At 44.2% G+C, this 23990-nt stretch overlaps 3 protein-coding genes across 3 annotated transcripts; 1 reads left to right on the top strand and 2 right to left on the bottom strand.

Moving 5' to 3' along the window:
* Nucleotides 1-47: 47 nt before the first annotated feature.
* LOC104583599 (pentatricopeptide repeat-containing protein At4g16470) lies at nucleotides 48-3445 on the bottom strand. The gene is made up of 2 exons (XM_010236279.3): nucleotides 2970-3445; nucleotides 48-2879 (listed from the first exon to the last, which is right to left on the bottom strand). Exons 1-2 carry the CDS (start codon nucleotides 3383-3385, stop codon nucleotides 1199-1201), a joined length of 2097 nt encoding a protein of 698 aa, XP_010234581.1. The 5' UTR covers nucleotides 3386-3445; the 3' UTR covers nucleotides 48-1198.
* A 3643-nt stretch (nucleotides 3446-7088) lies between these two features.
* On the bottom strand, nucleotides 7089-12915 carry LOC100829015 (CBS domain-containing protein CBSX1, chloroplastic). Its single transcript, XM_003573644.4, has 8 exons — nucleotides 12573-12915; nucleotides 11455-11542; nucleotides 11315-11379; nucleotides 9970-10018; nucleotides 9790-9842; nucleotides 7719-7834; nucleotides 7549-7606; nucleotides 7089-7462 (listed from the first exon to the last, which is right to left on the bottom strand). Exons 1-8 carry the CDS (start codon nucleotides 12768-12770, stop codon nucleotides 7388-7390), a joined length of 702 nt encoding a protein of 233 aa, XP_003573692.1. The 5' UTR covers nucleotides 12771-12915; the 3' UTR covers nucleotides 7089-7387.
* A 4626-nt stretch (nucleotides 12916-17541) lies between these two features.
* On the top strand, nucleotides 17542-22249 carry LOC100828713 (polyadenylate-binding protein 2). Its single transcript, XM_003573643.4, has 9 exons — nucleotides 17542-18009; nucleotides 18871-18989; nucleotides 19076-19735; nucleotides 19816-19893; nucleotides 19969-20058; nucleotides 20354-20491; nucleotides 21256-21426; nucleotides 21531-21737; nucleotides 21820-22249. Exons 1-9 carry the CDS (start codon nucleotides 17724-17726, stop codon nucleotides 22060-22062), a joined length of 1992 nt encoding a protein of 663 aa, XP_003573691.1. The 5' UTR covers nucleotides 17542-17723; the 3' UTR covers nucleotides 22063-22249.
* The last annotated feature ends 1741 nt before the right edge of the window (nucleotides 22250-23990 follow it).

The following is a 23990-nucleotide window of genomic DNA, read 5'->3' as shown; positions in this document are numbered from 1 at the left end:
CCCCCCCCCCCCCCCCCCCGTGCTAAACTTTGGCACACAATCATTTTAGGCAGGTACAATGAATATTGTGGATATCAGAATATATGTCCTCTATTGTTCCAAAAAAGAAAAAAAAACACATGCCCTCTGTTGAATGGGATCCTTGGAGTGCTAGTCGTTCCTTGAAGAAAACAAAAATAGAAGGAAGGCATTGATGCTAAGCCTGACAACGATTAATTGGTATCCAACCATGATCGCGCTCTGTTCTGTAATACTTAAAGCAATGTGCTATCTTAAGGCAGTACAGTAAAATGACTATAGCTCGACATTTTTTTGGGCGAGAATGTAGCTCGACATTTCAACTGGGCGGGCAACTCTGAACTGCAGTTCTGGTCCAAGCGACAAATGATTCAATTGTCAGATCTTCCTTTGATGCTCAACTTATGTCTAATAGCTGCAATTCAACAGCTTCTGTTGCCTTTTCTGCCGTTCCATTATTCACATCAACCACACGCCTTATTTCTGTATCGTCAAAGAATTCCCTGTCCTAGGATCCAGGTTCATACCCTTCATCTAACAGCTGCTCAGTTAAACCAAACCTAGTACGGAGTACTTCGTATATGTGTGTGGTTGCATACATGCATTATTTGTGAAGCAGGTCACCATAAAGAAATTTGTGGAGCTCATTGTTACAAACTTTGATCCAACTGTAACCTGGACAGTTCTTTATGCCCTGTCTTTCATATCTGCTCAAAGTTGTACAACATCATTCCACCTCATGGCTTTCGCATAATATGTTTACCAGAATCAAGTAACCGGAATGCTGGGGGTCAAGCTCAACAGTCTTCTTTGTACAAATTCCCAGACGAGGTGGTGTAATCAACGGTGGATAACAGGGGAGGTACCAGTACCTTGTGGTACCTCCCAAGCACCGGAGAAACGATCAATTCCCAGATCTTCCTGTGATGCGCAACCTTATGTCCAATTGCCTCAATTTAACAACTTCTATAGCCTTTTCTGCTGCGCAATGTTCACAACAGCATGCCAGAAAAAAAAATATACTTCTGGCTTCAAATGTTGTTGAACAAAGGCCCAGTTGATCTTTGCTGCAACATATAATGATCACTTTAAATATTACGGTCTTAATGTATCAAGCATGGTTCTTTTGAATTGAAGTTTCTCAACATAACAATGCTGTGCTGACAAAGTGTTGCCTGTCCTAGGATCCAGGTTCATACCCTTCATCTATCATCTGCTCAGTTAAACCACCTAGTACTTCGTATATGTGGTCACATTGTTTGTGAAGCTGGTCACCAGTAAGAAATCTGTGGATCTCGTTGTCACCAACTTCAATCCAACTATAACCTGCGCACTTCTTAATGCCCCTGTCTTTCATAGCCGCTTGAAGTTGTGTAACATCATTCCACCTCATGGCCTTCGCATAAATATTTTTTAGCAGGATCCAGTAACCAGAATGCTGAGGGTCCAACTCAATGAGCTTTTCTGCACAAATTTCTGCTAGGTCAATATTTCCATGTATCCTGCAACTACTAAGTAATGCACCCCACACACAAGCATTTGGTACAATAGACATTCCCATGATAAAACCATAAGCCTTTTCGAGCTGACCTGCCCTGCCAAAACAGTCCACAATGCAGGCACGGTGAGCTTCATCAGGAGCAATATTGTAGGCTCTGTCCATTTGCTCAAAGTAGTGCAATGCTTCATCTAACAAGCCTGCATGGCTGCACGCTGCTAGGAGAGCAATGAAAGTGACACGGTTGGGTCTGTAGCCCTGATCTTGCATCTGATGGAAACGTTGGATAGCTTGCTGAGGAGAAGCACTATAGCCATAGCATGAAATGATAACATTCCATGAGATTGTATCCTTCCTGTCAGTCTCATCAAATACCTTTTGAGCATCTTCTATAGACCCGCACTTTCCATAGGCATCCATTAGAGAATTCATATCATCTAAATAGGAATGACAGAGACCCATTTTCAACATCTGTCCATGTAAAGCCATTGCTTGCCTAAGATAGCAGGCAAAGCTACAAGCATTAAGTACTGAAGTAAATGTATATTCATCAGGCTTTATATAATTATGTTGCATTTCTCGAAATAGCTTGAATGCAAGATCAAAATCATGGACCACGGCATGACTAGAAATCATGGTATTCCATGACACCGTGTCTTTATTCAGTAACGCTTGGAAAATTTTGTCCGCGGAGTCTATGTTGTCCCTCTTTGCATACATTACCATCAGAGCATTGCACACCGATGTGTCGCACTCGAAACCATGACGATACGCATAAGCATGGATCTCTAAGCCTCTCTTCGTTGCCGGATGAACTTCAGGAAGGACCAACGTAAGTGAAACCGTTGGAAGATGTTGAGCTTGAGAAGCACAGCTGAATGCCATTTCCCGGAAAACATCAAATGCCTGGCTGTGCTGCCCCGAGTTGAGAAATCCAGAAACCATCAAGTTGCCCAGATGGCAAGTGCTAACCCTGACATCACGAAACACACGGCCAGCATATGCAGCACAGCAGCTGCGCATGTACCCTGCAGCCAGGGACTCCCAGAGCCGATCCAAATCCACAGGCCCGAACCCCACAACCTCGGCGTTCCGCAGCACAAACGCGTGCAATTCCTTGACCACATCGACATGCCGCAACGCCGCAATCACATGAAGCAGAGTATTAAACGTAGCGGCATTAGGCGCGACGCCAGGTGCCGAAACCATTTCGCCGAGCAACTGGACGGCAAGCTCTGCATCGCCGGCGCGGACGCAGCCGGCAATGACGGCGTTCCAGGTGGATGTGCCAACCGGGACGCCGTGCTCCTCCATTGCCGCCATCAGCTCGAACGATTCGTCCAGGAACCCATCCTGCGCGCACCTGCCACATCATAAACAACCAAATTGCAACAAACGGGTTCGTTTTCAACAGTGGCGAAAAAATGATGTTGTGTGGGAAGGGCGCGCGTACCGTAGGATCATGGAGTTCCATGGCACGGGGGAGTCGGACTTGGGGAGCCGGTCGAAGAGCAGGCGGGCGCGGGGGAGGGGGCCGAGGGTGGCGTAGAGGTGGAGGAGAGCGGAGGCGGAGAAGGCGTGGTCGAGGAGGCGGGACTTGGCGAGGAGGGCATGCAGCTGGAGGCCGAGGCCCGGGAGGCGGAGGTCGGCGGCGGCGCGGATGGCGCCGGGGAAGACGGAAGGGCGCGAGCTCGCGGGGCTGCCGGAGGAGAGGAGGGAGGATAGGGCGGCGAGAGCGCCGGCCTGCGGGGAGCTGGAGGCGGAGGCGGGCGGTGAAGTGGTGGATGGGAGTCGGAGGTTGCCGGCTGTAGGGTGTTGGCGTTGCGCGGGTGGAGGAGAGGGAGAGGTTGAAACGGAGAGAGTGGCCATGGAGGAAACAGGGCACGAAGCCACGAAGGCAAGGCTATCTGGAAACGAGCTCAGAGCGTACAACAAAGAGAGAAAACATAATGTTTTAAACTTGACCTCGTAGAGGAAGTCTAAAAAGAAATCTTGTCTTCATGGTTTCTGAATTTCCACCTTAACCTTGTGATCCCACCTAATCCAGTAAGGTTTTTCCAATGACTCGGACATAAAATATGCGTTCATGTCTGTTTATTTTGTTAGACTACATTATTATTTAAAGTTTTGTCTTAACAAAAATAAATAGGAGATGCTACGGCTCAGTCGACTGAGAAATTATCTTTCTCAGTTGAAGAGTATCCTCCTCCTGGTCCTGTTGGCTTTCAAGTTCACGAGCTTCTTTTGTGCATGGTCTGCCCTGCTAACTTGAATGCACAAGTTTCAAAAATTAACTTCTAAATTTGTGTGCAATTTAAAAAATTGCGCGTGAAATTTTATGTGCAATTTTTTAGGATGAAACTATCCATCGCACATTTCTAAAAAAAGCCATCCATTTGCATCGGGCCTCTCATTAATGGAATCATGTTTCTGATGATCGTGCTCGCACTCTAGTCTTTCTTCTGTGGTTGCAAGACCAATACGTAACACGGAAATAATATTACAGTTGAAAACATTATAGTTGCACTCATTGTGCAGCTGCAAAAATTACAAAAGTTACAGTTGCAACCTCATGCACGGGGATATTACAGGCGCAGCTAATTTTATTTTCAGTCGAAACCCCATGCAAGGGGAAAAATTGTGTATGTGAATTCAAAAATTACAGTTGCAAATGAGAAATGTAGTTGGAATGACAGTGCAATTGAATAGACGATGGTTACACAATTGGAAACAACAAAGGAAAGTCCATGGAAACAAAAAGTAAAAGTTACAGTTGCAACCTCATGCACGGGGATATTACAGGCGCAGCTAATTTTATTTTCAGTCGAAACCCCATGCAAGGGGAAAAATTGTGTATGTGAATTCAAAAATTACAGTTGCAAATGAGAAATGTAGTTGGAATGACAGTGCAATTGAATAGACGATGGTTACACAATTGGAAACAACAAAGGAAAGTCCATGGAAACAAAAAGTAAAACAAATGAAAGAAAATGAAGAAGAAAGAAACAAAAAATGCATTTTTAAAATTTGAGTTGTATATAAAGACATGAAATTTTAATGAAAATAAGAAAAATCAAGAGATAAAAAAAGAAGAAGAAGCGAAGCACCAATAAGAAAATGGAAATGATAAAGAATAAGAACATAAAAACAAAAGGAAGAAAAAACTAAAACATGCCAGACAAGGGATGCAAACTCCCAACCTCCTAGAATCCAACCCAACACACAGTATAGCGGAGGTGGTACCAATAACGGTATCTACACCCATCTTCCTTGCCGCACAATTTTTCATTAAGGTGTGTCTCAATTAATTAGCTGATTGTGTCTTGCAATAAAGTATTGATTAGCCCTTGTACTCCCTTCGTCCAACAACAAGGGGCATATTAGGGTTCGGTTCACCAAACCTTTAACAACAAATTACTTTATAAATATGTGACTAATGTGATCAAAATCATAATCATAAGCAAATATCCTTGAGTAGGAATGTAATGAATATGAAACTATGGCATATAATTGTATATTAATAGAGTAATTTGTGGTCAAAGCATTGGTCAAAGAAAATCTAATACGTCCCCTATTGTTGGACGGAGGTAGTACTTGACAGCATATTAAAATAAAACGCTCTGCATGTGACATAAAACTCTGCATGTGGATGTGAGCACCTGACACCTTTCTCTCCTCTCTCATTTTCTCTCTCTAACTGTTTGCATGTGACATAAAGCTCTGCACATTTTTCTTTCCATTTCTTTTCTACTGCCAATGAAACTTTACACGAGAACTAATGCACATATTTTTTATTTCTTCTCTTATTTTCTTTTCTTACTGAAATTTGTCATATAGGTACATAATGGATACATTAACGTACATCAAGGTACATGACACGTACATCGTTAATTTTAAGTATCTTATATGAGAGAGAGATGATTAAGAGGAAAAGTACTATTTGTGCCGGGCTGTATCTTTTTTGACGTGACCGTCTAACAACTCTTATATCTTTCTTTGCTTTCTCTCTCCTTTGTGTCACGCACTAACACTTCCGTATATATTTTCTCTTATGTTATCGCTCAAATTTTGAAAGTTGACATAATGTACTCGTCGATATATATTTCAGTGAGTCATGAAAAAAAACATGTACAAAAAATGATGGTACATTGCTCGTTCACCAATATATCCATCGGTACTAACGAGAATATACATGATAGTACTCAAATCACAGTATGAACATCTGCCAAAATAAGACGAGTACCTCTTCAATACTTAGTATCTCGTTTGTAAATACTGTGTACGTCAACTCATAATTGTGCATCAGGTACTAGAAAAAAAATAAGCACACAAATTCATCAAAACTTAGTACCTCGTCCGTTAACCGTGTAAGTCAACTCATAATTGTACGTCATGTACCCAAAAAAAAAACACAGCACAAACATTCATCAAAACTTAGTATCTCGTTATGTACCCATGGTACATTATGGTATTAAATTTTTTCACAAACATTCAAAGAAGAAACCACAAGATTCAAAAGCAAAACAAAACGACGACCCACAAACACTATGGTACCCACAAAATTTGGGGAGAAGTATTGGAGATGGAGGTTTGTCGCGATGGTGGTGGCCAGCACTGAGAGAACAAGTGGAGATCTAGCCTTCCATCCGCTACTCATCCGCCTTCTCCTCCACATCTGGGCTGCTCCACACGGCCGTGAGGGCAGCGGAGGCATGGGGGCGTCCATGGCGGGCTGCTGCAACTTGAGAGAGCAGAGGGAGAGAGACAGAGGCATGGGGTGCCCATGACGGGCAGAGAGAGGGAGAGGGTGAGGGTGTGTGGCCGATTAGCAAAGCCTGTACATGAGAGCAGAGAAATTAAGAAATGAAAGAGGACACGTGGTTGGCACACACCGTGGGTGTAGATCACGTTGAGTAGCTATCGGATATAAATATACTCCCTATCTCTGCTTAAACGCCCGCACGAATCTCAGTGTATAATCCGACGGTGCAAACCTCGCCGACTGAGAAAATCAAAATCGCAGGCAATAGCAAAACCGAAAGTATTTCTAATCTTTGTGAAAAGAAAGAAGTACTCCCTTCGTTCCTAAATACTTATTGCTATTTTAGTGCAAACTTGAACTAAAACAGCGACAAGTATTTAGGAACGGAGAAATTACCTGCTCTATCTGATTCGTAGTAAGTGTTGGAGATTGATTTGGCCGGTTCTGACAACAACGGTTCCCCGATGTCCGGTCCGGCATGGGCTGTGCAACGCCCCCAACCCGACACTTTCTCCCCCAACACCGTCACCATCACCCGCTCGTGCAGGGCGTGCCGGAGCTAACCAAACAGGCTGCACCTCCGGTTTGCATCCTCTATGTTTGGTCGCTATGTTGGTACCCCAAGTGCTGCATCCTCCATGCGATGCGAGCTACGGCCATCAGGAGTCAGGACTCAGGACATCTAAACACGCCCTAACCGCCATGTGGGGGCGACTCTTTTACAGCACCGGCCGTATATCACCGAAGCCACGTCCCATTTTGAGTTGTCGTGTTCTGTCTCACACCGTTAAGTACGGAGTACTGGAAAGATGGGAAAGTGGAATATTCTCTACGAAATATATAGCTTGACATTAGGACTTCAATCGGAGAGAACCAGTAACCACAGGTTTTAACCACGCGACCGGTAACTGAACCTATTGAAAACAGCGAACGAAACTAGTACACTGCGCTGATCGATGATGCCCGACAGCACTACAGCCTACAATGGACTGCTTCTGAACTAGTGCGCTATATAAACATGGACAAGTTTGGTAGTCGCTGCAACAATTGCTTCGTTCAATTGCCTACTCAAACTCCAGCCGCCAAAAGGATCATCTGCACCATACACTTCAAAGGCTCCCTTCAACCTTTTTCTTAAATTCAAGGGCAGCTCTGACGACGTTCCCTCTTGTAATGATCCCAACCTTTCAAACAGAACTTCGTCTCAACTCTCAAGACAACTCAACTGAGCAAAAACCACAAGAAAAATAGCAAGGTCTGGACAACTCACCAGTTTGCCTGAGCTGTCGACTACAGGCAGCCTGCGGTATTTAGTTACAAGGAGTAACCTGTGCAACAAAATAACCACTTTTATTGAGAAAGTTCTCTTGTAGGAATCAAGAACAAATAAGTTGGTGTATACATAATCTTGGAAAACTACATGAAGCGTTCTAACCATACCTTGCAGCATCTTCAAGGTTAGTAGTTTCACGCACCACGAGAGGTGAAGAAGTCATAACATCACTAATTACTTGCCCATTGGTTTTGCTCAGGAGCTTCTGTATCTCACGAAATGTCTACAGAGCGCATCAATTTGAGTAAAATCAGAAAGAGGCAACGAGAAAAAACACAAAAAATAACCAATATACCAATACAAGAAATCAAGCATGGAGTATACACATGCTTGGAGAACCCGTCACTTTCTAATTGCCATTTACTCATTTCTAACTGGTTATGGGGTCTCAGACTCTCAGTAAATGGTGAATTGGTGATGTTCCATTATCTCCAAAGCAGGAAACTGTTGTATACTTTTTTTCTCCACAACTTGTAGAAAAAAAAAGCGATATGTAGTAAACAACCCAACTAGATACAATTGACAATAACCAGACGGTTTTCGTATATCACTGCAAAATACAGGTAAACTGAGAGTGAAACTATCCCTGCAGTTCTTTCCCAAATAATATAGGAAATGCATTTACATGAAGAACAACATGAAAATGGGCTCAAATCGACATAAATCATATGCATTAGCATAAGAATTTTTAGTAAAGCATACTGTCAAATCAGCCAGTTGAGCCATCCAAATCTCTGTCAAAGGATATGCTAACCGAGCGATCAAGCAGTTATGTAATTCGTTAAAATGTAGTAACAGATTCGCTTTGCGGAGATGGATAATCTAAACATGGAAACGACCTACACCAATTAGATTTAAGAACCAGAAAATGAATCAACAGCACTTGAGCTGGACAAAAACTGAAATGCACGTAACAAACTACAGGAAGAAATCTAGATTTGCCTCCCTGAACTACAAAACCAGACATGCTACCCCCTGATGTTCAAAAAGTGGTGCAAAAACTCTGGGACGTTTTTTGGGGCGTTTTTCCAACATGGAAGATGACATGGCAGATGGCACATAAAATCCCCTAAAACACACATGCATCCAAAAGCCACTGAAGGTCATCTAAGCTTGTTTTTCTAGGTGCAGCTCAATTGAAAAGAGCCCTGAAATCACACACAAATTTAAAACCAACAGATCTGCCATGGAAGATCTCAAGAAGATTAAATTAAATATATTAAACCTCAGGAAAACCCTCAACTCCGTTCCCCCTATTGTTTAACTAGAGTACAGCATCTAAATCTGCCTCACATGTGGTTCATCTACTCCAGCGTCAGGGAAGGGGTGGAACTCTTGGGTGGTGGATGGCCTCCACACTCACAACCAGTCTCATGTGTCCCCTCCCATAGCTTCTAGGAAAAAGAAACCATAATGGATCAAGTACATCTAATCCAATCAAACTCCTTGTGATTGAATATCCATTGCGCCTGTTGCACAGATCATGAAACCGAAGAGGAGCATGCTGTTTGCCTTACTGATTTTCAAGACCAGAATTGAGATGCGCTCCAGCCATCACCCCAATATTGAGCTGCAATTGCTGGGCCCTATCTGGACACATGCAAAAATTGCTATTGGGAGGGGTTCTCATCAATCATCAGAGAGGTTGTGCAAGCCACTGATAGTGGTCGGGAGAGCTTGGGGCAAGGGTCCTGCCAAATTCGGCAGTCACCGTCAGGACAATGTCAGGGTCCATGCTGCTGCCAAGCTAAGGTGGCAGCCGAACTCAAGTCTGCGGTCACCCTCGCCATTCTGATGTCCCCACGGAGCCCAAGCCTGTCCCCATGGATGTCGAGTTTTTGTTTCCCTTTTCACAAACATTTGTTTTTTTGTTCTACTGTGGCAGTTGGCAATAACGGGACATTTTTATTTGAAGTTTTGAACTCTTGTACATGGCGTGCAGTCCATAGTGACAAAACCACTCTGGAACCAGTGTAGGGGGTTAGTTTCTCTGGTTTTGGAAATTGAGAGGGTAGAATACTAAGTTTCATAATTCATGGGGGTGGGGTTGAGTGGCACAATAAACCATGTGAAAAAAGAACAAAATTCAGGGGTAAACTGGAGTTCTGTATCCTAATGTAAGTGCATAACCATCTGATGTAATTAACTCAATGAGCATTCTAGTGTTTGAAGAAGTACCTTCCAAGTGCTGTCCACCTCAGGAAATATGTCTCCTTCAGCCATTCCATTTCCTGAAGGGGGAGAAATTCAAAATATTAAACAATGCAAGATAATCTAATAACATGACGATATTGTACAGTTAGTTATAACCAGGTAAATTCAAATATGTAATAAATTAATGATGAATGTTAGCAATACCTGATATTGAGTCCAGTGCTAACAGATCATAATCTGAGACAACACCAACCTGTGGTGGGAAATAAAGTGCAGGGCAAATGAACATCGTGTGCAATGACAATAAATTGCAGCGCTAAAACAAGTTGTACATTACTAACAGGGGTAATATGAGGTCAAGTCAACGTGATGTGCATGATTTCTTTAATGCTCATTTGAAGAACAGGAACTAAATATCTAGAGGACAAGGCATTTTCTAGATAAATGTTGCCTACTGAATATAAATATCTAAACTTCCCAAAAGCATTCATGTATGTTTACCAAAAGCTCAGAGACAGAACTGAACATGAAGATATCGATCTTGTGAAACTTTGTTACTCCCTCCGTTCCTAAATTCTTGTCGTGGTTTTAGTTCAAATTTGCACTAGAACAGCGACAATAATTTAGGAACGGAGGGAATATGTTACAGTAACATCCTTAGAACCCTTAGTACTCCCTCTCTTTCGCCATATCCGTCCTTGGAACCACCATGTGCACACACCGTGCATACAACTGCCTTTTTTAAGGCATTTAAGTACAGGTGAAGAATGGAAATATAGCAATAAGGCAATAACTACACCATTGAGTCCTTCAATGTTGAAGGCAGCAATACTGAAAAGGGCACACACTTTCCAAGATTAATTTTTGACCAAGAATTTGGTCGATAATATATGGATTACATGATGCAAAATTGATATCATTGGATTCGTATTAAAAATTATTTTTCAACGGTATCGATTTTGTATCAAATAATCCATATATAGTTAAACTAATCATCGGTCAAAGTTAAATTTGGGAAAACAATGTGAAGGTATATATTTTTGCACGGAGGGAATAGCAAGTATATGAAATGTGGCAACATAAGCAGAACCAAAAATGTATGTTTAATAAACTCCGTTCCACGAATATTACTCGTGCGGACCCATGTGGCCTGGTGTTAAAGTACAGGTTATGGTTGTTGAAGTCTTGGGTTCCGATCTCCTTTCAAAACAGATAGCTAGATTCTCCTACCTATTATTGTTCCATAAATTTTATTTCCATTTTGAGAGAATAATAGAATCTGGCGCACTCAATAACAAAGTCATCAGTGCAAGCTTGAAAAGGAATTGACCAAGCTGAATACACTACAGTGACGGGTCATGGGTATATATGGCACCAGAGTAACTAACAGTTACACCTCAACACACACGGATGATAAAGAAACTATACTCCTATCCATATAGTACAACTGATCACTATAGATGATGAATACAAAATGTGTATCTCTAGGAGACACGATTGCATATCGCTAACAGTCAGTTTGCTACAAAACAATAATAACATTACCTACCAAATTCCAGTCATCGTCGATAACAGGAAAACCAGTTATCCTATGCTCCACCAGCCTCTCAAGGGCTGCATAAAAACAAAATTAGTTGATAGCCTTCTGATGAGAGAAACCAGGACCCAACATCAAGGCAAACAAGGCACCTTCATCAACTGAAGTGGTTGGTTTCACAACGTGAAGTTCTTCCCGTTTAGTCATAAAATCACCAACAGTGTAAGTTCGACTGGTTTCCTGAGCAGCAAGAAATCCAAAGCTGAATGAATATTCAAAGCAATAATACAATTTTCCATCTGCAAACACAAAATCAAACAGTGTATGGCTTTATGCCCAATCTACATTAAAAAAAGAGTTAAGATCCTTGCATAGAAGGTTAAAACCTGTGTAATAATGTGCAGTAACACAAGAACATCAAAATGTAAGACGCAAACAAAAAGTAGCAGCACCAATACTGACCAAAGCAGTAAGTAGACATTGGATAAGAGTTATCAGCACATCAGAAAAAACCCATTATTCACTCAAGAAAGCTCTCACATGCATTACTTACATTCTCCAAAAAGAAAAAAAGAAAACCAGCAACTTTGCTCGCAACTAGTAGTAGATGAAGAAGCAACTAATTGTGTATTAACTTTTTTGTAAACATATAGGATGTAACCCCATTAGGTTGGAGGTTTGCTAACAGTTTTTTTATCTTTCAAGTGGCATATCTGCCCAAATGGAAGATGTAATCCATCATGAAGATCAATTCAATCCTGGAGGACTACCTCCCTAAGAACAAACTACTTTGCTCAAATCATGAACATTCTCGTAACCAAAGCAGCAGAGGTGATAAAATGGAAAAAATGGTAAACGTTGATGAAGATTGACATGCACATTAGAACCTGTCCAATTTCACCTAATCAATCATGCAATGCATAAATTCAGTACTTAAAGCCTTCACAGCTGAAAACCAAAACTTGACCACATAATTTGCTGGCTCTGCTTAAGAACTTTGATTAGCTCCATCAGATAGCCAGATGCTAAGATCTTGCAACCAGCTAAAAGGCTAGGAATACAGACGACCGTTTTGAAACTTGCAGTCCAAATATGTAGTGAAATATGTACTGGGCACCTTCCTCTGATCTATGTACTGAACTTGTACAACATGGGTCTCGTCTAAACCAAAGGATATGCCTCAATCCGCCGTTTCTAGCAACCATCAGCGTGCAATTGAGAATACGAACAAACAGTAAGCAACAACAGCCAAGGAGCGGAGCTGGCTCACCCCAGCCACGGAGCCGTGGTGCGGCAGATGGCCTCGAGCGGCGGTGGCTGCGGCCCCGGCGGACGCGCGGACGGATGAGGTCCGGGGAAGCGCGCGGGGTGCAGCGGGAGCCATCCGTGGCCCCGCAGGTAGACGGGACGGCCGGCCGCCGGCGACGGCCGGGCAGTCGAAGGACAGGTGCAGCAGCCTGGCGTCCATGACAGTAGCCCCTCCCCTTCTCACTCCCTCGCACCTCGCTCGCGTCGGGTTCGTCGCGGGCGGTGACCAGGGAGCGAGGGTGAGGAGGGGTGGAGGAGGAGAAACCTGTGGTTGCTGTTGGAAGGGAAGACGGATTTTTGGGGGTGGGAGTGAAAATTAAAGGTGCAGACAAAAACCATTTGCTGGAGAATGTACAGGTTCATCGCCGGGGAAAACAAAACACCACCAGTAATAATACTGGCTACATCCAATATTAAGTGACGAAACATTACATGTATTTATACGTTATTTTGGGTATAGATACATCCATATTCGAACAAATTTGAGTCAGTTAATATGGGACGGAAAAAGTAATATTTTTAAAATAACAGTAGTAGTAATAATAATGTCCATCACCTTTCCATCTTCATCTTCGCTAACAATAAAAACACAAAATGTGTCAAATCCGGATGATTTGCACCATTGATGATCAAATCATACGTTCCAGATCATCTTAATGATGTATTTATGATGATGATCCATCTATATCCTTGGTTTCCTCTAAAAATTAATCGCCTTAGACCTCTTTGTCTCATCGCACGTTGTTCATCTCGCCGTCACAGGTCTGCGGCCAAAGAGGAGGTGGTGGTGGGTACACCGTACACAACGGTCCGCTTTCTCCTCCTCTACGAAACGGCTGCCTCCGGCTCCGGCTGGGGCACCTTATGCTCGCCGCCCCATCCACCGTATCATTTGATTAGCCTATCACGACAATGAAGGCGGCGCTCAATTTCCCCTAATGAAACCTTCCACAAGGTTGACCCCAATGCAGCAAAATGCAAGGACACCTATTGCTCCATGTCCTCGCGACGAGCTAGTTACCTAATTAACGACATCGATCACATCTCGTTCTCTGTTTGTTCGATTTTGCCAGTTCGAATCGGTGTTTTGCTTGGCTAAATTAGAGGTCATCAGTGACCTAGGAGGATATAAAGTTCGAGAGCATAGAAAAGATGCACCGTTTGCATCACCTGCGTCCCAAACTGGAAACAGTGCCGCCAAATCAATTGTAGCACAGCTCATGCCCATGATTCCTCCCGGGTACAGTTTTAGAGCTTAACTATGTGTGAGATCTGACCATACTCAAGAGCAACATTGTTTTTCATGCATTTTTCACCACATTACTAAGTAGTACAAGTTTCGGTAGTTTGCTTAATTGTCTATTGGAAATTGGGATGTGGATTAGTTGGTGTCCTCTAACTTGCGTACTACAAAACGTTCTTGTTGAAAATATAGCATGTTCGCTCAAATAGGTGTGACGCCGGTGCTTGTCCACGATGGAAACAACATCCTTCTTTCGATGAAGAATACACCAACATGTGCACTCCAGAGGATGCGGCAAAACTGCGCTAGAAGAAGTGTGGGATATCGTTCGAGCTAGCTGATGTGCTGAAAGGAGTGGAGGAATTGGTATGAAGTTCAAAACAAGCACACATATAAGATTGTCGAATTTCATGGGAACGAAGATGAGATGTGGTTCCTGCTATGTGTTGTGAAGAAAAATATGGAGGAATATTGTAAAAATATTGAAGCGAAGCAAAAAAAAAACATAGTCTATTGATTTGGAGATGAAGTAGAAACACAAGATCGTCAAACTTCAAACAAGGAGGAAGATGATCAGTGATGTCGAGAAGTACGAAGATGGTTCATTTATGTAGTGACGGTGGCAGCCACATTAGTTGTTGTTCTAGCCGGGCTGATCCTCGATCAGCCTGATCACCATATGATGTGTATTTTGGTGCCATATCACAGGTGACTCGAGCCAAGTCGTAATTATGTCACAAGCGACATGTAGTGGTACTCATTATGCACGATACTGTTATGTGTGTTGATGTGTTAGGGCAACTCTAGCGGGGCGACCCAAACGGATCATTTTTTGCATCCGCTTTGGTCCGTTTGGGTCGCGGGCTGGATGCAAATCCCTTATGTGCCCGCCCTTGGTCCGTTTTGGGTCGCCCAGCTCCCCAGCGTTGCGACCCATTTTTGGCGCCCGAATTCAAATGCCTCCCCAGTGCATGGCTGATCCCCTGTTCTTTGGCCGCCGGCAACAATTGCGGCCAATCGCTGGCCAAATTAGCAAGCAAAATAAAAAGCAAATGGACATTTCAATGTTTAGGCCTCACCGGCAGACAACCATTCATTTGAACAACAAAAAATGCAGGCTTTGGCACGAAATGAGGGCGATCAACTAGATGGTGAGGCCGCATCTCGGTCATGTGAGGGCGCATCTCGATCTTGTATCATCTTCCTCCTGGCCTCGAACCAAGACCACCTCTCTTGGTCAAGCAGGCTCAAGTCGGCCGTCATGATCCTTGTCTCCTCGGCGAGCATAGCGGCCTCGGCTTCCTTGATCCTTGCCGATGCATTGGCCTCCTCGATGGCGAGCTTCCTTTTTTGAAGCTCGATGTAGCTGTTCATTTGTTCCTCCTTCTTTTGTTGGAACTTCTCCCTCCCCGCCTCCTTCTCGGCCAAAATCTTCTTGATCGTCTCTTCGAATGCAAGGTTAATTGGAGGCCTTCTTATTGGTATGGACTTTGGAGTTGGTCCTTCCTCTCAGCCGGACCGCACGTGATGCTGCCTCGCTGTGGCCAGATGCCTCAAGGTCAATGGTGGTGGCGTCCTTCTTCTTCCCGTTGGAACCGGCCTTCTTCGTGGAGACATAGAGCTCTTGCCACTTGGGGGCCTCCTTGAGGATCCGCCAACAACGAGGCATGGCAAATGGCTTCCCATGGATCTCTTTGATGTACTCCAAAGCTTGGAAGGCCTACGAGCAATGGACCATTCATGAGGACGACACAGATGGATTCATGAGGACGAGGACAGAAAAATATTCATTTACCAATTCATTGACGCCAACACCTCTAAGAGGCCTGTCCCTCACATGATTGTTGGCGCCCGCGAATTTGTTGCATTCTTGTTGGATGAGCCCCCATCTCTTTTGAAGGGACAATTCGCTCGATCGCTAGCGAAGCTGTGGGGCGGAAATTGCCGTTGCTCGTGTAAGAAATTGAAGATCTGCTTCCAATAAGCTTGCCCTTTTTGATCGGCACCGCAAATTGGATCCTGTCCAATTTCGAGCCAGGCCTCGCACAACAGCTTGTCCTCACACTCGCCGTAGGCTTCTGTCCTCTTCTTTTGCCCTTCTTCTGTTGCCGGGCCGCGTGCTTGAGGGCATCAGCATACAAGGGCTCGGAGTCTATGTTCACGCCGTCCTGCGTGTCCTCACCCCACTGCTCGCACAAGTCCTCCTCCCTGGCCTTCGTTGTTGCCGATGATGTCCTCCATGATCTGGACCGGATCCATGAAGTACTCTGGGTTGCTTGGATCAGCCGTGGCCGCAGCGGGCATTTCACTGAATAGGTTGCAGCCTGATGGAATTGAGGAGACAGGGATATGGTGCAGCACTACTCGGCAGAAGTGGCATCATCGTCGCCGGGGACGCGTTGAGGTCGATGACGGGCGCATAAGGCGCCCAGTTGGCGGTATTCGACAAGTCGGACCGCGAAGGCGCGCCCTGAACAACAGGCATCGTCAGGGGGGGGGGGGTACGCGGGGGGCGGCTCACTAGGCTGGACTCCGTGCTTGTAGCCACGGCCGCCGCTAGCCCGTCCTGAGCCGCCAAGTTGCCTTGGAGGAGGAGGTTCCGCAAGGCATCCTCCCTTTCTTTCGCAAGGAGACAAGGATGGTTGTTTGCTCGAGCTACCGCTCCATGTCCTTTTCTTTCGCAAGGGCGGCAACGCCCTCTGCCTCATGGGCTCGGCTACGCACCCGTCGTTGCCCCCTCTTCTTGGACTCCATGGCCCTCGCCTCCGAGGTCATCTCCCTCTTCGGCTTCTTAAGCTTCTCTTGGGCGGGGGCGGGGGCGGGAGCTGGAGATAGACCGGCGGTTGCAGGGGAGGGTAGGGGGCCGGTGGCGGGAAGAGTGGTGCCAATTATTTCGTCTGCCATGGCCAGCTCATGCGAGAAGGGCAGGGGAAGAAGAAGTGGAGGAAAATGAAATGGGTTCCCGCTCACAGATTTGGGTTGGCAATGCGTCTCGACGGACTGAAACTGACCGTCCGTCCATCAGTGCGCTGAAATGGGTCGTCTCGTTGGGCCGCAGTTTGGTCCATCCGGACAGAAACGGACCGGCCCAGCGGAAATGGATCTGCCCTTAATAAAGCAGTGCATTGTGCCCATGCTAATCTGAAATCCATTGTCTAGTTAGCTGTGCTAGACTTGGCCTAAGATGTCTATTGCCGTCTGACAGCTTGCCGAAGATGTCTATTGCCGTCCCTAGAACAATCTTGGTGTTCCTTGGTCGTTCCCGGCTGCTCGCAATTTTATTGTTCCAATGAAAATCGTGTAGGAGACGTCGTCCTTGTTGCTTCGTGTTACGGATGAGCTGCTCCTCCTCAGGCCTTTGTATTTTGGAGCCCTGGTAGAAACCCGAAGTTGAACTTGGGCGGTTCCGAGTCGTGCTTGATTTCTTCCTTGACGCCGCGTGAGCAACAGTGACGTATTACACCTCGGTACGCGCTGACGCAGACCGAGTAGGATTGGCTGTTTTTTTTTGAAGAAAGTAGGATTGGCTGTCCTAGCTTGCGACCCCGAGGATCTCCATCCGACCGTCCATCGCACCGCCGCAGCCCCTGACCAAATCCGACCGTCAGCGTGGCATCTCGGAGACCCTTCCCCGCACGCCCTCCCCCCCCCCCCCGCCCCCCCTTCTTATTGCCCTGCCCCCGCCGCCGCCGCGGCTCCCCTCGAGCGCAGCTTGCAGTTGGGAGCGAAACCCTCTCCCTCCCAACCCTACCAAACCCTAGAAAACCCCAAAAAAATCCGCAAAATTACCCCCAAAAATCCCGAAAAAAATCACCAGGAACCTATCCTCCGATCGGATCCGCTTATCTACCACCCCCCCCTACCCGGTTGATGATGGCGGCGCAGGTCCAGGCGGCGGCGGTGGCGGCAGCGGCGCCAGCGATGGAGGGCGGCGCTTCTCCGGTGGCTGGCGCCGCGGCGGCGGCGGGGGCCGTTGCCCCGGCTTTCCCGGCGACGTCTCTGTACGTGGGGGATCTGGATGTCAGCGTGCAGGACGCGCAGCTCTTCGACGTCTTCAGCCAGGTCGGCTCGGTCGTGTCCGTGCGCGTCTGCCGGGATGTCAACACCAGGATGTCCCTCGGCTACGCCTATGTCAACTTCAGCAGCCCTGCGGATGGTCAGTTCACGCGTTTCCTTTGCAAGTTCGATCATCTGTTGGTTAAATCGCCTTGTTGTCCTGCTTGAAACTGTTACTTGAAATAGATTATTATTAGAAGTAGTGTTTGGTGGCGTAGAAGTAATGTTTGATTATGGTCATGCTTCATGAACTGCGTTTCTCATCATAGGGATGACCCGATCGGCATATTGACGTGCATCAAGTTCCATGCATCTTGTCTGTTTTTTTTTATTCAGTAGAGCGTAAATAAGGAGATTCATTTGCGTCACTTACTTTTAGTGAAGTTCTAGCGCTGGATTAAAGTAATCAAATCTATTCTGTTGGTTGTATCATGCTGATTGCGCTACTTCTGGGCAATTTCCCTGTGATATGCAACATTGTAGCATGTAAGGGAAGAGATTTACAAGGCAGAAACATTCTTTTGCGCCATATTTCTGTCGCAATTCTTTTTTCACTTTGCAATCATGTGAGTAGTCATAACTTGGTTTAGCTCTTGGCCTCATTATTAAGGGTAGTTTATACTTTGTGATCTTGGAAAAGGGTCTGAAGGTTGTTGTGAAGAGGCATTGCTTCTAAGCCTCGGAAGCGAGGTAAACGAGTAGTGCTGTTTCAAACAGACACTTACAGATATTATCTTGTGCCCACCTACATATTGACCTCTGTCAATGCATAACATGTTCAGACATATTGAAGGTAGTTGGTATATTTTGGTAACTTGGAAAGTGGTCCGAAGGTTATCTATCTTGAAGAGACATTACTTCTGTAAATCCTGTATCAAGTCTAGTATTGCTTATATAGTGATTTTCATTCATTATTTGCCAAACTTTGATCGTCTTTTTTGCTGTGTAAAATTGCTTACAGCTGCAAGGGCAATGGAAATGCTGAACTTCACTCCCGTCAATGGGAAGCCTATCAGGATAATGTATTCTAACCGTGACCCCAGCTCACGTAAAAGTGGTGCTGCAAATATATTTATTAAGGTATGACGTGTTGTGAATTCTATTTTTCTTTGATACCACCTCAAACTCGTTTTTTTTTGCTTAACACCAGTGCTTCATTCTTACAGAACCTTGACAAGTCAATTGACAACAAAGCTCTCTTTGACACTTTTTCTGCCTTTGGAACCATCCTGTCATGCAAAGTTGCGACAGAAATTTCTGGAGAGTCAAAGGGCTATGGTTTTGTGCAGTATGAGCAGGATGAATCAGCACAGAATGCTATTAATGAGCTCAATGGGATGCTTTTGAATGACAAAAAAGTCTATGTTGGCCCTTTTGTTCGTAAGCAGGAGAGGGAAAATGTTTTTGGCAGTCCCAAGTTCAATAATGTCTATGTAAAGAATCTATCAGAATCTACTACTGAAGATAATTTGAAGGAAATGTTTGGTAAATTTGGGCCTATAACTAGTGTTATTGTGGTGCGAGCGGATGATGGCAAATCTAGATGCTTTGGTTTTGTCAACTTTGAAAATCCAGATGATGCCGCCCGTGCTGTTGAGGATCTGAATGGAAAGAAACTTGATGACAAGGAATTATATGTTGGCAGAGCTCAGAAGAAGTCTGAAAGGGAGATGCAACTGAAAGAAAAATTTGAGAAGAGCAATAAAGAGACAGCTGATAAGAATCAAGGCACTAACTTGTATTTGAAGAACTTGGATGGTAGTGTTGATGATGATGAGAAGTTAAAAGAACTTTTTGCTGAATTTGGCACTATTACTTCTTGCAAGGTTCCTTTCTTGGGTCTCTAATTTGTCCTGCATATCATTTTTAGTGTATTTTACTGCTGCTAATTGGAATCGTGCTGTAGGTTATGCGGGATTCAAATGGTGTCAACAAAGGATCTGGTTTTGTTGCATTTAAATCTTCTGAAGATGCTTCACGAGCTGTAAGTTGTCATTTGGAAAACTTATATAAGGTTATGTAGAAAGAATTTCTAACATATTTGCTGTGACAATTGTAGCTTGTGGCAATGAATGGTAAGATGGTTGGCAGTAAGCCTCTTTATGTAGCACTTGCACAACGCAAGGAAGAAAGGAGAGCAAGGCTGCAGGTAACTGTCTTATACGTGTATTAGTAGGAGGTGTTTATCTTACTATTACAAAATTATGTGTATCTAGTGCTCACCTGGAATATTCAAATGTGTATGTTTCTTGTCATGAATCATAATATTCTGTGTGTTGTTAGTGTCTAATTGAACTCTAGTCTGTAGTTATTGCACGATTGAGATGGTTCTGACAATTAGAATATTTATCTGACCATCACATCTATACGCTCTCGATGTTCTTTGGTGTTCTGTTCCAAAATGTTATGTAATTTGTGATTGAAGTGTTAAGGGTTTGTTTCAGGCGCAGTTTTCGCAAATGCGTCCTGTTGTGATGCCGCCTCCTGTTGCTCCTCGTATGCCCATGTACCCGCCTGGTGTTCCTGGCATGGGCCAACAAATGTTCTATGGACAGCCACCTCCACCTTTTGTTAACCCTCAGGTACATCAAGAAAGTTAATTTTCTTTATTCATGAATCATGAGCATCCTTTTAACATTTATTGTAAAATATGTCTGTCTACAGTTTTGCCCATGACATTTTAAAAGTATACCCAGTTTGTTCATTTTGTAGCATTCCCTTACGTTTGTATTCTTGAATGGTTTAAATTGAACATTATTAGATGGCTATTCCAGAAGTATAACCTAGAGAGTGCTGGTTCAGTTCTATTCAAGATTGGAAGCAAAACAATTTTGTAGACTTGCCTAAGGGACTAAAAATTGGAAATGCTGCTAGTGGCAAATTAATCATTTCGGTTGATAAGTCTTGGATGTTATTCTAGAATTTGCAGATGGTTGGTGTTGATCTTCCAATCTGCACTATTTGAGTATTATTTTATTTTTAGAGCTCTGAGGTGAGAAGCACATGCTTCATCATGTGATTTCTTATCGCCTGTTTAATTTTCTTGTCTGTCATGAATAATTTCTGCAATTAGGATATTTCATGCTTTGTCCTTTCTAGACACCCTGACCTGTGTCATTTCTGTAAAAGGGATGCTTCTGTCATACAAAACAAAGTTATATAGTAACCAACGAAATGCTTGCCCTTTTTGTTGGCACCATATATCCAGCATCATTTTTATTGTACTGTATTCTTACATTTTCTGGCTCAAGTCCAAGTATTTCCTTCTGATTATACAATGCAAATAGGCAACTCCATCCTTTTATTTCCTTCTGACCTGAATGATTATTGTTTTCTTTTTGTCTAGCCTGGGTTTGGTTTCCAGCAACATATGATTCCTGGAATGAGGCCTGGTGTTGCTCCAATGCCAAACTTCGTCATGCCTATGGTGCAACAAGGTCAACAACCACAGCGTCCGTCTGGAAGGCGTGCAGGTGCTGGTGGAATGCAGCAGCCAATGCCAATGGGTCACCAGCAGGTAGCTTATTTTTGTTTCCTGTTCAAGTAATCGGGATTTTATTTATTTAAATTTCTTTACTTGAACAGTGAGTTAAGCCTTCTGTTTAAACTTTTCTGGTGCAGATGCTTCCAAGGGGTGGTCGTGGTGGCTACCGTTATGCTTCAGGCCGTGGCATGCCTGATTCTCCATTCCGTGGTGTTGGAGGTATGGTCCCATCACCATATGAGATGGGAAGGATGACTCTCAATGACAATGGTGCACCGCAGCAAGTTCCTAGCGGAACATTGGCCTCAGCACTTGCGAACTCTCCTCCAGAGCAGCAGCGACTGGTGAGCTTATTTTTGCTTTCTTGTGAATTGTCATGAGATCTGCTGTGAGGAACCAGCACCATAACTTGTGTAATTTGTGCAGATGCTTGGCGAAAGCTTGTACCCACTTGTGGACCAGCTGGAGCATGACCAGGCCGCCAAGGTTACTGGCATGCTTCTGGAGATGGACCAGACTGAAGTTCTTCACCTTATTGAGTCACCTGATGCTCTGAAGTCCAAGGTGGCCGAAGCTATGGATGTTCTCCGCAGTGCCCAGCAGCAGACCAGTGCTCCAGCGGATCAGCTGGCTGCTCTCTCGCTGAGCGATGGTTTTGTTGCATCCTAATTGGAAAAGCCTTCTGGCTTGTTTTCTTTTGTGTGCTTTGGTACTTCGGATCTTATGACTCTCTCTTCAACTTTATTCAAAATACATTTAACTGTGTGGATTATGGTTTAGACAACTATTTATGTCTTAAATATTGGGATTGAAATATGATATATTCGTGGATTGCTTTAAAGTTATATGTTTGTTTTGGTAGCTGCTTTAGTTGTACTTTTTTTTCTGGGCCATCTTATGCGAGGAGTGGTGCAAAAATACAGTATTTTTGCAGTTGCTGCTGCTGAATTGTTTTCCTGCGCGATTTTTATTATATTAGAGCGATGCTACCAGCCTTACGTTTGGGTACTTTTTTTTTCATGGCAGTAATTGAGTATTTGGTTTGATCGACGATGCTGCTCTGTTGTTCAGCGAATTATTTCGAGAATTCCCCTCTTGGGGTTTGCAGTACCTCGCACCTGCATCTCTCCTATACAATGCACGCAGAAACTGGACGTGATATACACCAATCGTAGTCCCGCTCTGTCCTATTTACCCACTGGCCACTGCTGATTATAACGTTGAGGCTTTCTCCACAACCCGTTCGACTACTCCAAACCCAAAATACATACATACAAATATATATACACATTTCGATTCATTGCTTACCAGACAGTGACGGAGATCACTGCTAATATATTGAAAGCGAGCAGACAGTGACGGAGCATCACTGCTAATATATTGAAAGCGAGCAGACAGTGACGGAGCATTTGCTGGACCTTTCGAAAAAAGAAAAAAGACAGTGGCGGAGCATGACAAGAAAAGCTTGGAGGGGGCGAAAAACGTGGTTGAGAGCACCGCCTCAATATGTGATATCGTGGCATTCGCGACGTGCTGGATGGACCCTAGATATTAGGCCAGTTTTTTTCGGCATCTCGGACCGGCTGCTCTCACCTAACTTACTAAAGAAACAATCACTTAAATTTGGTTATACTTTCAAACTAGTTTGGCCTAAATTACTTTGAAAGCCTAGTTAAATTTGGGATGCGCCTTCTTCAAGAAGCTAAGGGATTCTTCAAGAAGCTAAGGGAGAGCAGCTTTTCAGAAAAGTCGCTCCTAGAGGCCGAAAAGACGAGGTGAGAAATAAAAAAGACGACCCTTCCGCGAGTGGTTTTCTGCTAAATTATAAAGCCATTGGTTATGGTTTGTGGGCACCCTTACTGACCTATACCGGATCAACGAGCCACGTAGGCAGGTCAAACATCCCAGAACCAGCTTAGGACCTCGCGTGAGCCACTTAAAATAAAATTAAGACCTAAGCATGCAATTTCATTATTTTAGGACTAAAGTGACACCAACTCAATAATAGTAGGACCGCGGGTGCATTTACCTCTAAATTAAATGGGTGTTCACAATGAAGCAAAATCCTGAAGGGAGATCGAGAGATATAAAGCAAGATTGGTTGCTAGAGGGTATAGTCAGATATATGGTATTGACTATGACGAGACCTTTGCTCCGGTGGCTAAGATGAATACAATAAGGATACTAATTTCATGCGCATCTAATTTCGAATGGCCCTTGCATCAGTTGGATGCGAAGGTTGCATTTTTTGCATGGTAATCTAGTAGCATGGAGAAGCAAGAAGCAATTGGTTGAGTCAAAGTCAACCGCAGAGGCAGAATACAGAGCTCTGTCTCAAGGGCTAAGTGAATGTTGTGGGTTAGAAATCTTCTAAGTGAACTGAAAGTGTTGAAGTTAGGGCACTTAAATGTCTGGTGTGATAACAAATCCGCTATATGCATTCCAAATAACCCAGTTCTGCATGACAGGACTAAACATGTGGAGATAGACGGGGTTTTCATCAAGAAAAAGTTAGATGCAGACATAATCAAGATAAACTATACACACGACAACAAGTTGTGGACTGTCTAACAAAAGAATTGGCAGCAAAGAAAAGA

This window comes from Brachypodium distachyon, chromosome 3 (genome assembly GCF_000005505.3).
Source record: "Brachypodium distachyon strain Bd21 chromosome 3, Brachypodium_distachyon_v3.0, whole genome shotgun sequence".
In the NCBI taxonomy this organism is placed as follows: domain Eukaryota; kingdom Viridiplantae; phylum Streptophyta; class Magnoliopsida; order Poales; family Poaceae; genus Brachypodium; species Brachypodium distachyon.
The sequence above is the reverse complement of the archived record's forward strand: the minus strand, read 5'-3'. Positions and strand labels throughout refer to the sequence as shown.